Raw genomic sequence first — 15,114 nt, 5'->3', positions numbered from 1 at the left:
GAGTGCTGCACACACTGCTGACCCTGCCCAGGAGTGACAGGGCAGCCGGCACAAGAGCGGCAATGCTCAGCCAGGGCAGCAGCCCTGGGCTGCTGTTTGCCTTTCTCTCCTGCTGGGCAGCCTGCAGACGGCCAGTGCCAGCAGTGTGTGCTGTGCCCAGCACGGCTGCGCTTCCCCTGGCACCAGCCAGCTGCCAGTTTGGCTCTGAGAGCAGAGGATTCACCCGGTGCCAGCAAAAGGCACCCAGGGCCGGGCTGCTGCCTCTTGCAGCTGCAAGAGCCTCCTTCCAGCCTGCCTCTGCCCAGGCTCAGGCTCACTCTCCCCTCACAATTGCTGACAGCTCTGCACCACATCCTGGAGATCTTTCAGAGCACCCCCACTGATCTTTCTGCTTTCTCATTTGATCAAAGCTCTCCTCCTGCAAGAGGTCACACTTAGGGATGCAAATCCAAGTGGCAGGAACCCAAATGCTCTTGAGGCACATTTGAAGGCTGTCACAGCTGAGAGGTACAAGATGCGACACTCCGTAGTTCACACAGCAGCAGCCAATTTTATCGAGTGCAGTTCCTTTCCATACGGTTTTACAGCACCTGTGCGGTTGGTCTCCTAATTGGCTGAATTTGGTTACCACCCAACACATTTCCCAGTAGCTGCCTGTGTCCATGCTTGCCAGAGATTGGCTGGCATTGTTGGTATTTAAACCTCCCAGCTTTGAAATGCCTTCCTCCCAGGGATGTTTACCTCTTTTCCATAATGGCATAAACTGGTGGAATTATAATTAGGGTATCTATGACTATGAAGCCTCCAGGTCAGCTGTTAGCCATCATAGAAGGCCTGCATCTGCACAGGATGGCTTGGTGACCCCCTCCTCCTTTGGATTTGCCTGCAAATACCAGTGCCCTTTCTGCCTCAAATACAAACACCATGGCTGGGCAAAAACAGGCTAGTGGGCTATATTCCAAAGGCAGTGTGGTCTGGAGAGGAGAAATGAAGAAGAGCCTTCCCCACTTAGAAACCATACCAAAGAAGCCATAAGTGTGACTTAGCACCATTCAAAAACAACTGGCAATCCAGAAGGAAATGTTGAGCTTTCTGAATGAGTCAGAAGGAGGGGAAGCTTCCAAATGAGTTGAGGTTTGAGAAACATTCTTTATTTATAATTTTGCTCAACAATCCTAATCCACAATCCTTCTCTACAATCCTGCTCTATGAGGGTTGCAGAGATAATGCCTTGACATGGTCGTTACATTCTTGTCTTCTTCTTCTTCATTAAAATGATGAGTGGTGCCAGGGTTGACGCTGGCTTGGCTGATGTTACAAATGCATGCTGTTCACAGAAAAACAAACAAACAAACAATAAATCATGACTTTCCAAGCTCAGTGCTTCACAGGCTCAATCAGGATTGCTCTGGTTCATTGAAAGATGCAGAAAGAGGACAAAAGGGCCACCTGCACATCAACACTCATGTGCAGAACCTTGCCATCACAGGAAAACCTGGCCCAGAACCCCATTCATCTGTTTATTCTGCTGTCTTCATCTTGCTGGGATTTTTGCCCTTCCCAGGCTCTGGAAATGGTGTTTTCTCTCCTTGGTGTTTCTTTCTTTCAGGAAACTCCAAAGATTCACAAAGAGGTGCCTCTCTTTGAAAGACAGGCATCATGCTAATTTCCACAGGCTGACAGAGCAGTGTCTACCTTTCCATGCCCTGCCCCTCCTGTGCTGGATGACACCTTCCTTCCTTCCCAGCAGGGACAGCCGAGTGGCACAGAGAGGGTCCTGCAGTTTCCTCTCTGCCACACAAACTGCAGTAACCCTGGGGCAGTTCCTGTCTGCTTGACCATGCCAGGCAGCAGATGGGGCTGGGACAAGTCCCTCTCAGCTGTCCCTGTTTCTATGGCAGAAACCTCTAAGAGTGGGGTGGGGGGCACAAACCCTCAGAGGCTCACAGTGAGCCCGCCACAGCCCCTCCTTCCCACAGCCAAATCTCTGACTGCTCGGCCGGGACTGGCTTCCTTGGGTTCTTCCACCACCATTTTACACCTCTGGACCCTGCATTGCTCTACTTCACTCCTTTTGCCATTAGATAAAACTGAACACACCACCAAATTACAAAACAGGGCAACAGAAACAGTCAGAGGACAGAGCACCTCTCCTCTGAGGACAGATTGAGAGACCTGGAGTTATCCAGCCTGGAGAAGAATAGGCCCCAGGGAAACTTTATTGACACTTTTCCAAAACTGCAACGTGGCTTCTGAGGTAGTGTGAAACACCTTCTTTAACATGTCCAGTTACAAGAGGACATGGGCTATCATTTTTAAACAAAAAGGAGATCGAGTTAGAGTAGGTCTAAGGAAGAACTTGTTTACTAGGAGCATGGTGCAACACTGGCTCAAGTTGCTTCCAGAGCTGGTAGGTGCCCCATCCCTGGAACTATCCCAGATCAGGTGGGACAGGGCTCTGAGAAACCTGATCTCTACTTTAAAGATGTCCCTGCTCATTGCAGGCCACTTGGACCAGATGACCTTCACAGCTCCCTGACAGCCCAGCCCAGTCTGGGATTCCTCCCTCTTTTCACTTGATCAGCACCAAGACTGGAGGTAGGGAGGAGGAGGGCTCATCTGATGCCTTGGACTTCAGTGGAGGAGGAGCCCATCCCTTGGACACTGCAGGTTTCACCTGCAACCCCTTTGAATTTTACCAGCAGGAGCTGCTTGGCAGAGCAGCGCCGCGCCTCGTCTGTCTGCAGGCAGCAGTTCAGGAAGTCCCGCAGCAAAGGCGAGAAGAGCTCGGGCTGCTGCAGCTTCGGGGTCCCTCCTGTGGCTGTCAGGTGTCGAGCCTGGAGAAAAAGGAAACACAAGGCTCGGCCTGCTTCTTTCACATCTGTAACTGCTCTCCCAGATCCCATTGTTGAACGTCCACTCTGCACTGGCAGTTTCTGCCCTGGGAGAGGCAGAGATGCCTTTCCTATACCAACAAAACACCCAAACCCCAAAGCAGCCACAGCTTTTCCAACATCCAGGGGATCTTGCATTGGTAGCACCAAAATCATGTTTTATTTCTCTGAGGATTCACACCAGCTTAACAGGCTTTTTGAAAGAGGGACTTTTCTATATTAATTAACTGTACTATTTCCAAGGTTTATTACATGAAAAACATCACTGAAGTGCATGTTGGTCCCTTAAGCACAGCTGCCATAAACCAAAACTCATCAAGCTTTTTGTCCTCTTCCAGTAAACAATGGGAATTGGAAGAAAAGAAAGGAAATCCACCAGGTATTCCTCAGGTAAGGAAACAAACATTTGGAATCTCATATTCAACACAGACACATTAAGATGCACGCACAAATGTATTGGAAGGAAAATGCCTGTCTGGGCACACAAACAGGAAACACCTGCAGCTCTCTTTCCCAGCAGTCACCAAGTTTCAGCTTCTTTATGTGGCAAAAGGAAATCTTTTCATGGGCAAATGGGAAGAAAGAGAAGTGCTATCCCTATGGTAACCCTCTGCTCATTTGGATACTCCGGTCAATGCATTAATGGTGTGCCATCGCAGAAAGCACCTGGCAAGAAATGGGAGGTTTTGGAAGGTTCTCCATGACACCAGGCTCCAGCCTGGTCTCCATAAAAATGTCCGTCACAATACTAACAGCTCAGTGCTGGTGGCACTGAAATAGATGGTGACCAAAGGCACTTTGTAATTATCCTCTTCAACCCAGAGGAAAATCTCCGAGCCTAAAACAGCAAACACATTCCGCTTTAATAAAAATAATTATGGCAGCTCTCTTTCCTTCTCCCACACAGCCAGTGGTCACAAAAGGGTTTTTATCCTGTCCCTCTGCAGCTGAGCTCAGCCACTGGACATGTTGAGGAGCTGAAATCCTCACTGTCATTAGAACTGTGCAAGCCAGGGATGGCCCAGCTCCTGCAATAAAGGAACAGAGCACTGGCAATCAACCACAGCCCTTGGATCCCAGCCACAGGCACCTGACTGAAGCTCATCAACTTGTTAAAGTACCAACAAACAGCCAGGGGTTTGGTGTGCAATTCTAGCTGCAGTCGGAGAAAAACACATCCTAAACTTATCCAGGCAACCCAGAGATATGAGAGAACAATGAATACATGACTGGAAAATCTTAAGTTTTGAAGACACGCAGGATTTGGAAAATATGCTACAGTATGCAGGAAAATTGATGTGCTGTGGCTAGAAAAGGAAAAAGCAAGCAGAACTGCTTGGGCACTGATTTGGTGGTTGTTTTTATCTATTTTTCTTTTTTCTTTCTTCTTACTTCTTCTATAAAATTGAACCTCAGAACATTCAACCTCCATTTTGAAGGATATTTATCACATATCTAACCATTTTACAAAAACTATTGTTTCCATTAGAAACAGACCTCCAATGGTTTTAAAAGCAAATGAGAAATGTCAGGCATGGCTGGAGGCAGAAGTGGCAGGTTGCTGGTTACCTGCCACTTCCCTTCTTATGCAACCAAAGCTACAGCAGATGCTGATGTGCTGCAGGGACATTTCTAGAAAGACACATTTGTTTGAAGTAGTGCCAGCAGATGGCAATGGGTCTTTGTCCAGTGGCACACAGAACATGGCAGAGGTGACAGTGACAGTAAGATCACTAAGTATTTGCACCTTACCCAGACAGAAGTTTGGTTCTGGGAAGGAACTTCTCGTTCCACCATTTCAATGCCCACAATTCCAAAAGACCATATGTCCACTTTGGGGCCATATGGTTGACCTGCCATGACCTCAGGTGCCATCCACCCAGAAGTGCTGGTCACTGAACTCCATCTGCTCTGCTTAGGAGTGAGCTGAGCAAAGAGGTCAAAATCAGCTGTGGAGAAAACAACACACCATGAAAGCCAGCTCAAATTACGAAACCAAGCAAAAGAATTCCCCACTTTCAGCCAAAGAATGTGCAAGTTGGTGAACTCTTCATACTCAACTTCCTTGGGGCTTTAGCCAGGGAAGTAAGGATAAGGCCACTTCCAAACAAACCCAGGTTTTTAAACACTGCAGTGGCCTTTACTCCCCTGAAGGTTTAGATTGTATCTCCCTCCCTCTGGAAGGGACATACAAAGACCAACACTACTCTTGACTGCTTGTGGTTACTCATCATACCTCTGTGCATGTTGCAACTGTACCTTCAGCTTAAAGCAGGTGGCCCTGCACTCCCACCAGCACCATTTGGAGCTGGCAGTCACTCCAAGCAGCCCCACACCCCACATCCCTTGAACACTGCCCTGACCAAAAATGTACTCACCCAGCTTGACGGAACCATCGGTTCTGAGGAGGATGTTGCAGCTTTTCACATTTCCATGGATCACGTGGTTTATGTGAAGAAAATCCAGTCCTTGCAGGCACTGGGAAGGAAAACAGAAACAGGAGGGCCAAAATTAGTGATGTGAGTTCATCACACAGGAGAGAAAATGTGGGAGTCCGGGTATTTCCCTGACTCCTTTGGGGATGCAAAAACCCCCATGGCAGACCCCTCTGAGACCCCCAAATGGTGCCCAAGAGCTGCAGGGGCTGGATTTAGCTCCTTGGGAGAGTTTGCCAACACTGAGGGAAGAATCGCAAAACATGAAAGCTAGCAGAGTGTAAATTAGAATATTAGAATGTAGAATAAGTAGGTTTTTAGCTTGTTTATATTAAGGGCCATGTGGTCAAGATGGAGGAACCTGGGTGTGGTGGGCTCCTTCTTCCTTCTTCTTCATGTCATCCATGTTGGGGAGGCATCCTGGGAACCACAGATTGGATGGGGAAAGAACTGGACATTGTAAAGAGATTGCATGGCATTGGAAAGGGTCTGTAAACATTGTATACATAGTTTTAGGTATAAAAGATTTGGCACAGCCCGCCCAGGGGCAGTTCTGTGATGGTCGCTTTGCAGAACAGACCTGTGTTGGGCTGATTGAAACCTTTCAGAAGATAAGATAAATAAATAGCCTTGCAACAACACAAGGTCGTCTCAAGAAGCTTTCTTGCTGGGAACTCCGAGAGAAGCCAGACTCCTGACCACCTGCATGTCCTCTCTGAGGAGGTCTCACGCCTAGAGAGACCCTCAGGGTGGGACAAGAAAACAGCTCTAAATGATTCCCTTTCCAAGGGAATGGGGAATAATGGCAGAACACAGAGCCATTGACAGGAAGAGCTTGCCGCTCCAACACCAGCGGAGCACGATCTTTCGAAGGAAAGGCATATCAGCTTCTGAAAGAGCAACAGCAACTGCTGTCGTAGACTGTCCCCAAACCAGGCAGAATAACTGCTGCTGCAGTGGATGTGCTCTCCATGCAGAGGACAAACGATGGTTTGTCAAGAAAGGAAACGCCCCTCCCTTTAGTGTGGATTACTTTAGGGTGGCTGCATGACAAGGGTTTTATTGTTGGCCTCAGCACAGACATGAAAGCATCACATCAGTCACCTTTCAGAAGCAAACATTGTTTTGGGTGCACTACTATCCTTCTTGAGACCTGTGAGAAATTAGTCTCTCTTTTTTCTTTGCCATTCATTTCAAGTCCTGCCACCAGCACCTTTGCTTTTACAGGCAAGGAATGCAGTACAGGCAGACTCGAGGCAAACATTTAAAGAGGCAGGGTGGAGAACAGCAAATGCAAACACAAGAGACAAGAGTGAGTATACAACAGCAGGAGATCAAAGTGCAGGAATAGAGTGAATTCTGGGGCACTGGCAGACAATTTACAGGAGATGCTTTTACTTTCCCATAGCCTACCAGCAACACAGAAACAAAGCTTGGCACATGAAATCTCTCCAATTCGGAGCCTCAGTTTTCCAGACAATCCTGCCCAAGCCCTTGGAAGCACAGGAGGGATCCCTGACCTGCCAACTGACAGCTGCAATCTCTCCTTCAGACAGGCAGGTCTTTCTGATGACATCGCTCAGAGTGCCTCCATCCATGTACTCCATAACCAGCCAGAGTTGCTCATGCACAAGGTAGCTGAAAGAAGGAAACAAAAGTCTGGATATGAATGTGCGTGGCTACATTGCTGTTTGAAAAAGACAAGGGTTGATTCTTGTTTCTGGGTCGCTTTCTGACAAGGACAGATTAAAAGGAATAGACATTCCCTCTAGGCTGTGCAGTGTTTTCAGTGTCTGCAGTCTCAAGGAGAAAGGTACAGCTGTAAAAAAGATATGTGTTAGATGGCAGCAAGTGAAAAATGCATTTTAGTAACAGATAAACAACCTATCACACTTTGTGTTTCTGGAAAAAAACACCTAGTATTCCTGGCATGCACAACAATGGAAAAGAGGAGACACGATCCAAGGGAAAGCCTTGCTAGTTTATCCCCATGTAAGAAGACACTTGAAATAAATCAAGCCCCAAAACAACGAGGTGGCAGTGAACTTAGAGGCCATTGATTTATTAAGATACAGTTGATCCAGGTTTTTGAACAATTTTGAAACTACATGTGTCAAGGAAGACTCATGCAGACAAGATGCACTCTCTTCCCATCTACTGAGGATGAGCAGAACAATAATGATTTACTAATAATTACCAGCTCTATTTTCTACCGGTGACCAAAGTGGGTTTTTACCTTGCATGTTTGCAGTTTGTAAACAAAGTCATGGGACACAAGCACAACTCACCAGTCTAAACAGCTGATCACGCTGGGATTCCTATACTTCTTCATGACCATGAGTTCATTGACTTTTAGTTCCTTCTTGCTCAGTCCATGAAGATTTATTTTCTTTATGGCCACCTAAAATGACATTGAAAATCAGAAACTTGAGAAGTTGGTGGCACAAGACCCCAGCACACATGAAGTGAGTGATTTTGCAGTGACACAGCTGAGCTAAGTGCCTTGTAATTAGCCATTGGAATAATTATGAACTGACATTCCAACAGCCCATTTCTCTGCTCCTTTGGGAACCAGTTTCAGGACACGTGGCCACTGATGTTTTGCATTGCCCACTTGGTAAATAAGATGTTTTAACTATAACCCACAAAGCTCTGACCACACTCTCTGCTGCTCTGTCTGGGATTCAGAAGTAATCCATGCCTTGGGACTCTGGGGATACATCCTGGGCTATAAGCAGGGCTTAGGGCTTTTAGGGACGCCTTGCAGATCTCTCCCTATGTGCAGTTCCCAAGTGCAGCACTGCAGGTGGCTAAGGAACTAGCAGGAACATTCAGATGTATTTGCTGGCAGCAGGAAATGAGAACACAGCTCTGGAGCTGTAGCCCCAAAGAGCAGTGAGATGCTCTAAGGCACCACCTTTGTTTCAGCAATTGAGAGCGAGTGAGTGCGTCCTTCTCTCAAAGGAACCGCTGCCTTCCTCGCCTTCCTTCTGGCAGCTGAGAAGGACAAAGATTGTCCCAAGTGCAATTTGCAGGCTGGCACCAGTCTCTGTTTCTTGTGCCTTTACTGAAGAGCTCTACCCAAAGCTCCAGCCACAGCTCACACCAGAGGGGAAAGCCCTCGAGAGCTGCAGAGTCTGTTGGGGGCTGTTGACATTTACCTTTCTGCCTGCTGTCTTGTCGATGGCCCCACAAACCTGTCCAAAAGTCCTAGAAACAAAACAAAGAAAGGAGAAGCCATTTAGAATTTGGAGTGAAAGCCAGCCCAGACACAAGATCTCTCCTATAAGTGCATAAAACCTGCAGGATACAGGAGGGTCTGCCAGAAGGCAGATGATGCATTTTCCTCTCAAGTGCATGGACACTGGGCCTGTTCCTGGACTGTTGGGGTTTAGTGCCTCAGCTCAAAAAGAGAGGTCATTCTTTGATCTCAGGTTTCAGTTTCTAAACTGTTCTTATCCTGACCATGGACTATTTCCTTCAGCAAACTCTTGGGAAAAAATTCTCCTGAGAACTCACAGCTATCATAGCAAGTAGGTTGCTCTTTCAGGCAAGCAAGATCCTCCTCCTTTCATTAGCATGGTTTTATAATTTGGAGCTATTCCAAAATGCTACGGAAATTAACACAGAACTGTCCCACACTTGAGAGACAAGGAGATCTTCCAGGTCCTGTTGCTTGCAGCAGGCAAGACCTTGGAAGCATGGAGATGTCTTTGACAATGCCGTCTGACCACACTCACAAATTCTGACCAAGACAATCTAACTCCAGTGTCTGAATATGTCTTCAGTTTGCCTGACTTCACACTTGATAGACATTTTACCCGCAAATCTCGTGGCCCATGGTTGTGTAGAAGTAACTGTGGCTGGACTCACCCACTGCCAATGTTTTTCAGTTCAACGTATCTTGTCACAGGATTTTCCATGTTCAGTATTTTCCCTGAGGAAACAAAATGCAAGATGCTGACTTTATATGACTTTTACATCTTCCAGAAGATGTAAAAAGGCAACCCCACTGTGTGGCCTCTGAACCAACCATTTGTGGTTGGCTGGGTAACAACAACAACAACCAGACAGACAGCTCTGCAGCACAGATGGCCAGCACACAGAGTGATTTTCTACAGCAGCTCCTGTGGGGAGTCCTAAATGTTCCTGTGACACCAAACTGAGGAGGAACATTTGGTACAGCTATGCTGACACATGCACACAACACACTGTCCCTCAGACAAGAGATACACAAGACCTACTCAGTAGCTGCAAGTCCTTCTCTTCAGTGTCCTGTTGCTGAGCAGCAGCTGGGTCAGTGCTGGAGATGAACAAACTTCCCAGACTTCTCTTCTCAGTCTGGGGAACAAAGGCTCCTTTAGACAATGCTGCTGCTGCAGTAGGTTCAGTAACAGAGCCTGTGCAGATCTGAGATGAGTAATGAGTTTATGTCAGAAAGGTGGCTGGCAGAGATTATTTTGAGATCCCTTTTCAAATGCAAGCCCTTAGGAAGATGTTGTCAGCCACATGAAGGGCTCTTAAATGGGTTTTTTCTGATGTCCTTGCTCAAACTGGATGGGTCAAAACCAAATGCTGGTTTTACTCGAGTTAACGGCCAGATTCATGTTCCATTTTTATAAATTTTCTGAAGGACGATGCCACAATGACCATTCCACTTCCTTCCCAAGGCTTTCTTTCCCCCTCCAAGACACACTTATTCAAATGTTATACCTTTTCCCACTGAGTCCTCCTCTCTTGCACCATCTTCGGGATGTGCCCAATCTGCAGCATCTCAGACTGGGACCACTGCAGTGCCTCAAACCAACTACAGGGCTTTTTATTTCCAGTCATTTGCTGAAAGTCTTTGGAGGCAGGCAGGCGAGATCTCAACACTTTCACCTCAAGTCAAACAGATCAAAGCAGTCAGAGACTACAGCTTTTCCCTGTCAGCCAAGAGTCTCGACAGTGAGGAAAGGCAGAGAACAGATTTACAAGGGCTACAGAAACTTGTTTCAATCCTCCATTTGGGTCACCATGTCCCACTGTAAAAATACCTCAAGAAACAAGGAGAGCAGTAACAGGCCATCAGGAATCAGTTTGAATGACTGCTGGCCAAAAGGCCAAAGGACTAGTCTCACTGTGCAGGGCAGACGTTTGAGATTGAAATGTCCTTCAGAGTGGCTGTGATAGACCCTGCAGCAGGATGGCACTCAGAGGTATCACCCCACTCCCTGCTACTCTACAGTGGAAAGACAGGAAGGGCAGAAAGCACCAGTTTGGTGACTGCACTGGCTGTTGCTGTTTCACTCACTTGCTTGTCTACAGTCTGAAGCAGAGGATTACATTTCTCTCTGATATATTTTAATTCTTCCTCCAGCCTCTTCTCCTTTTCCTTTATCATAGTCTCAGTTTCCTGCAGCTCTGCATCCACCTGGTCCTTGAGGTTCTGAAAAAAACCAGAGAAATAATTCTTGAGTGGAGGGTCTGCCACTGCAGCACTCACCTCGTTTTGTTGATCGCCTCTCTGATGATGGGGATTCATTTCCTCTTGGACACTTCTCATGTCCTCCTTGTCCTGTCTCTTCACTGCCATGATGGAAACCTGAGCTTCGGGCAGCTCCGCTTGGGGCTCTGCCTTGGTGTTCTGTATATACAAATGCAGAGCAAGTCACAGGGAGCTGCCACCAAGTTCAAATTTTTCCTCTTTCAGCCTCAAAATCAAATTCATTCTGCCACTTCCTTCTGCTTCCCTACCCACCTCTGCTTCCATTGTGACCCTCTTGTCCCACTGCTGATCTCTGCAGACTACAAGGCTCTGTGCTTTCAGTGCCTGTGGGACTCCTGGCCTCAGTCACAAGAGCTCTGTTTTATGCCCCTGTTCCTGCCCCTCACTCTGTCACCTGGTTGAGCCAGGCTTACCTGGCCATTCTCCTGTTGCTCTTCCACCTGCTGCCTGAGCTGCTCTTCCTGCTTCTGGGCTGGGAACAGCTCTCCCTGAGTCTGGCATGGCACCTCTGCTAAAGTAATCTGCTCATGCTCTTTCTCTAGAAGGGCCTGCACAGAAAGCAAGAGAAGATGGGTTTCAACTTGCCATATAACATTTGTGGGCCAAGTCTCTAAGAGTGACGGGCTCACACGTTCCCAAAGCACTGTGCTGCTGCTCTCCTGGGTCATTCTCTGCCCGTGGGGAGGCACAGATTCCAAAGTGACACTGGCAGTACAATCAGGGTCTGTCTGGGACTGAAGCTCCAAGAGCCTCTCAGGCAGCTGACAGGGAAGGGGTGGCATTTCTCAAGGGTCTGCTGAGGGCCTCCCTCCACTTCTGCTGTGTCCTCTTTGTCTTTCCATCATGACTGACACCCAGCCCTGTCCCACAGCTCCATCCTGGCTCTGCAGGTGGCTTCCAGTGTGGGCTTACTTCTTCTGAGAGACACTTCTGGAGTTCATGCTCTCTTCATGCCTGCACCACCATTCCTGCCTTTCTGACATCTACACTCTTGTTAGAAATCCTGGCCATTCAGGAGATAAGGAGGCATGTAAAGATCTTCTGATGGAGGTCAGAGAGCCACTTCAGTATATGGAGGAGGACCAAGGTGTTTATTCTTCCTCTTTTGTCAGCTGAGAATTCAGACCAGAGGTAACAGAGACGCTCATAACAGCCCAACAACAAATGAACTCACACACCCCTAGGGATGGCAATGAAGAAAATCATGTGTCATGTACTGTGTGTATGACCAGGGTCACCAGACACCAGCTAAAACATGGAATTGTTCCATGTCACTATGATAGGAAGAAATTTAAGGAATAAACTGGGGGCTTCAGGGCACAAGAGGCTGGAAGAGGAAAACAACTCTGAGGGGATAAAATATCCATTTCTAGAGGGAAAACATCTCTGCCTGCTCGGGATCAGTTGACAGAACGTCTCTCCTCATCTACTGAACGGATGCCTTTAGGTGAGCTTTGCACCTCCAACTGCCTCTGACCAGAGCCAGGAGAAATCAATTATGTAAATGTTACCTAGATAGACAGATAGATAGATAGATAGATAGATAGATACATACATACATACATACATACATACATACATCTATCTCAAGAATAAAATTTCTCTTACTATAATTTATTTCTGTATATACTTTCTATACTACACACATCAACACAAGGCAGCCAGTGCTCCAATCAGCAACGTGCTGAACGTGCTCTCCTGTTGCATCAATAAACCACACTCTTGGAGAATCTGGAGCGTGTAGGTCCTAATGGAATGACCTTATGGAATGAGATCAGACCCAGAGCACTGCTCAGGGAATAGCATTCTTTGTGCATCTCTGTTAGGGTGACTTCTGTTCGTTACAACCGCAATGACAGTGTTAAAGTGGCTGTAATGAGAAATTAAACCAAGCTCCTCCCAGCTCCTCTGATCTCTGAGGATGACCTGGAAAGCAAGGGAGTTTACTACATGCTAAATTTCAAAATACAATACAGATTATATTATCAGATGACTGCTGTTCCCTGAAGATTCCAAAAGGTAAGGGCTCTGTTAACGAGAAAGTGATGTGCAAGGTCATACAGGCTAGACTGGAAAGAGAAGAGATCCTTCTGCATCAATGTCACTGCCACAAACTATGTCTTTTCTTGCAGGAAAATGTTGAGCAAAAGCATCGTTGCTTGGCAGACGAAGAAAATAAACAGGTCTTCCCCTCCTAGCATACAAACAACCCAACAAAACACACAATCAAAGTGTCACCGACTCCAATGCTTAAAACATCTGGATACAGTGAGAAGATTCTTGTAACAGAAACAGCACTTGTAGAGAGCACTGTCATGTAGGCATTTATGGAAATGTGTCTGGAATGTCCATCATGAGACCCCTTTCCCAAGCCTAAAGATCACTCAGCATATAATCACTAGGCTAGTTCTCCCACCCCATGCCAGCCCCCTTACCCTTCTGTGGACACCCTCAAACCCTCAATGTCTCTCTGGTCCTGAGGAGCCCAGAAGGGGACACTAACAGAATTTCATCCTATTCATCAAAAGGGTAGGAAATTTTGAACAAAAGCACTTTTGCTTTCATCATAAAGAAAAAATGAGCAGGGCTTCTCCTCCTCAAAAAACCAGCAACCGAAAAAAACCAAACGATCAAAGTGTCACTGACTCAAATGCTTAAAGCATCTGGATGGACTGAGGGCATTCTTGTCACAAAAACAGACCCTGTGGGGAGCACTGTCAAGGAGGCATTTATTGAAGTGTGCCTGGAATGTCCATCATGAGACTCCCTTTCCCCAGGCTAAAGATCCCTCTGCGCCTCCTCACTGGGCTTGCGCTCCCACCCCTCCCCAGCTCCCTTGCCCTTCTCCGGACACTCTCAACCCCTCAATGTCTTTCAGCTCCAGAGGGGCCCAGAACTGGACACAGCACTCGGGCAGTGGCCGCAGCCGTGCCCAGCACAGGGCACAGCTCACTGCCCTGCTCCTGCTGCCCCACTATTGCTGACACACTCCAGCATGCCCTTGGCCTTCTTGGCCACCTGGGCACACACTGCCTCATGTTCAGCTGCTCTTCTCAAGCACCCTTGGCTCCCCTTTTCTTAGGCAGCTTCCCAGGTGCAAAATGGCATATTTGACTTTAGATACACATTCAGAATTCCAGGACTTTTATATTCACAGGAACCTGTGACAGCAGTCCCAGTCTTTCAGCTTTTCCCACTCTCCCGTTGCCAATGGCATTTTCAAACACAGTTATCAAGGCACACCACACAGTAGAAAGCATCAACAAACACATGTTCCCTCCGCGTTTTGCCTGAGAATTGGTTCCTGAAATATGCACATCTTGTCTTTTGACACACAGCATGTGAGAAGTCCCACAGGGATTCATGGACACCACAATCATCTCTTTGCTGCTTATCAAAACACATGCTCACTGAGACTGCACTCAGCTACTGACCGCTCTGCCTCAAGAGGCAAAAGAACCACCTGGCAATAAAGACACCAAATCTAACACTTCAAGCTGCAACTCCACAATGCGTCTCTGAAATTCGTAAGGTAAGCACAGCCATGGAGCTCGTGGGGACAAAGCAACCTAAAGAGCCTGTGTGGTCAGATCAACCACTTTTTGTGCCTGTAGCTCCTTGGTCAGCCTGTGGAGTGGGTCAGGTCTCTCCAGACCACAGGGTCGCCCGACTTATCAATCACGGCTGAGATCAGTGTCCTTGGCATGCCCCATCCGCCAAGGCTAGGAAGCCTTGATGCTGCAGGCTGGCTTCTCTCAGAATCCCAGCAAACAGGGGTCTAATCATGACAGATTAAAATAGCTTTCAAAGCTGTCATTGCATTGGGGTAGCTGTGACCTCCTGGCAGGACTCCAGTGCTCGGCACCCTCAGCCAGCAACGGCAAGTGCTGGCTGGGCAGAAAGTTGCAGCGCTGTCCTGCAATAAAGACAGCACCAGCCACAAGTGGCACTTACCGGCTTGGAATGTTCAGCTTGTGCTGGGACCATAGCTGGAGGCTTGCTGTCATTTTTCTCATCTATGGCTTCACCTCCAGGAGCTGAGAGACTCACTGGATCGTCTGGTGCTGGTTCTGGGCGCTGTTGACAGAGAGAAGCATGAGGGACGGGCCATTCTCTATCATTTGTAATCCCATTTCTATTCAGCTCTACAACCTGACCTACTCAGGCAGAACCATAAACGGCCGTAGCAATGGGATCCAAAGTCAGTCCAACTAAATTAAAATAGGCGGCTACAACAGAACTACATGTGGCTTTGAATTCAATATTCCACAATGGATACTGTCAGCAAGCAAGGTTC

At 47.5% G+C, this 15,114-nt stretch overlaps 1 protein-coding gene across 1 annotated transcript; it reads right to left on the bottom strand.

Moving 5' to 3' along the window:
• Positions 1 to 1,131: 1,131 nt before the first annotated feature.
• LOC130265027 (serine/threonine-protein kinase PAK 3-like) lies at positions 1,132 to 11,258 on the bottom strand. Its single transcript, XM_056513783.1, has 12 exons — positions 11,231 to 11,258; positions 10,623 to 10,955; positions 10,043 to 10,210; positions 9,574 to 9,739; positions 9,203 to 9,266; positions 8,491 to 8,539; positions 7,618 to 7,730; positions 6,850 to 6,967; positions 5,273 to 5,372; positions 4,647 to 4,843; positions 2,700 to 2,837; positions 1,132 to 1,327 (listed from the first exon to the last, which is right to left on the bottom strand). Exons 2-12 carry the CDS (start codon positions 10,902 to 10,904, stop codon positions 1,244 to 1,246), a joined length of 1,479 nt encoding a protein of 492 aa, XP_056369758.1. The 5' UTR covers positions 10,905 to 10,955; positions 11,231 to 11,258; the 3' UTR covers positions 1,132 to 1,243.
• Between the last annotated feature and the right edge of the window lie 3,856 nt (positions 11,259 to 15,114).

The sequence above is a fragment of the Oenanthe melanoleuca genome, chromosome Z (assembly GCF_029582105.1).
Source record: "Oenanthe melanoleuca isolate GR-GAL-2019-014 chromosome Z, OMel1.0, whole genome shotgun sequence".
NCBI classification, from domain to species: domain Eukaryota; kingdom Metazoa; phylum Chordata; class Aves; order Passeriformes; family Muscicapidae; genus Oenanthe; species Oenanthe melanoleuca.
Note: the sequence above shows the minus strand (reverse complement) of the source record. Positions and strands in the feature narration are given on the sequence as shown.

Excerpts from the sequence above, each read along its gene's own strand:
- LOC130265027 (XM_056513783.1), bottom strand. The coding sequence starts at position 10,904 with ATGGCAGTGAAGAGACAGGACAAGGAGGACATGAGAAGTGTCCAAGAG. Across the intron at positions 9,267-9,573 it reads GAAGGACTTGCAGCTACTGA|GGAAAATACTGAACATGGAA; the intron begins GTAGGTCTTGTG and ends TTGTTTCCTCAG. Across the intron at positions 2,838-4,646 it reads AGAACCAAACTTCTGTCTGG|GCTCGACACCTGACAGCCAC; the intron begins GTAAGGTGCAAA and ends CTTTTTCTCCAG.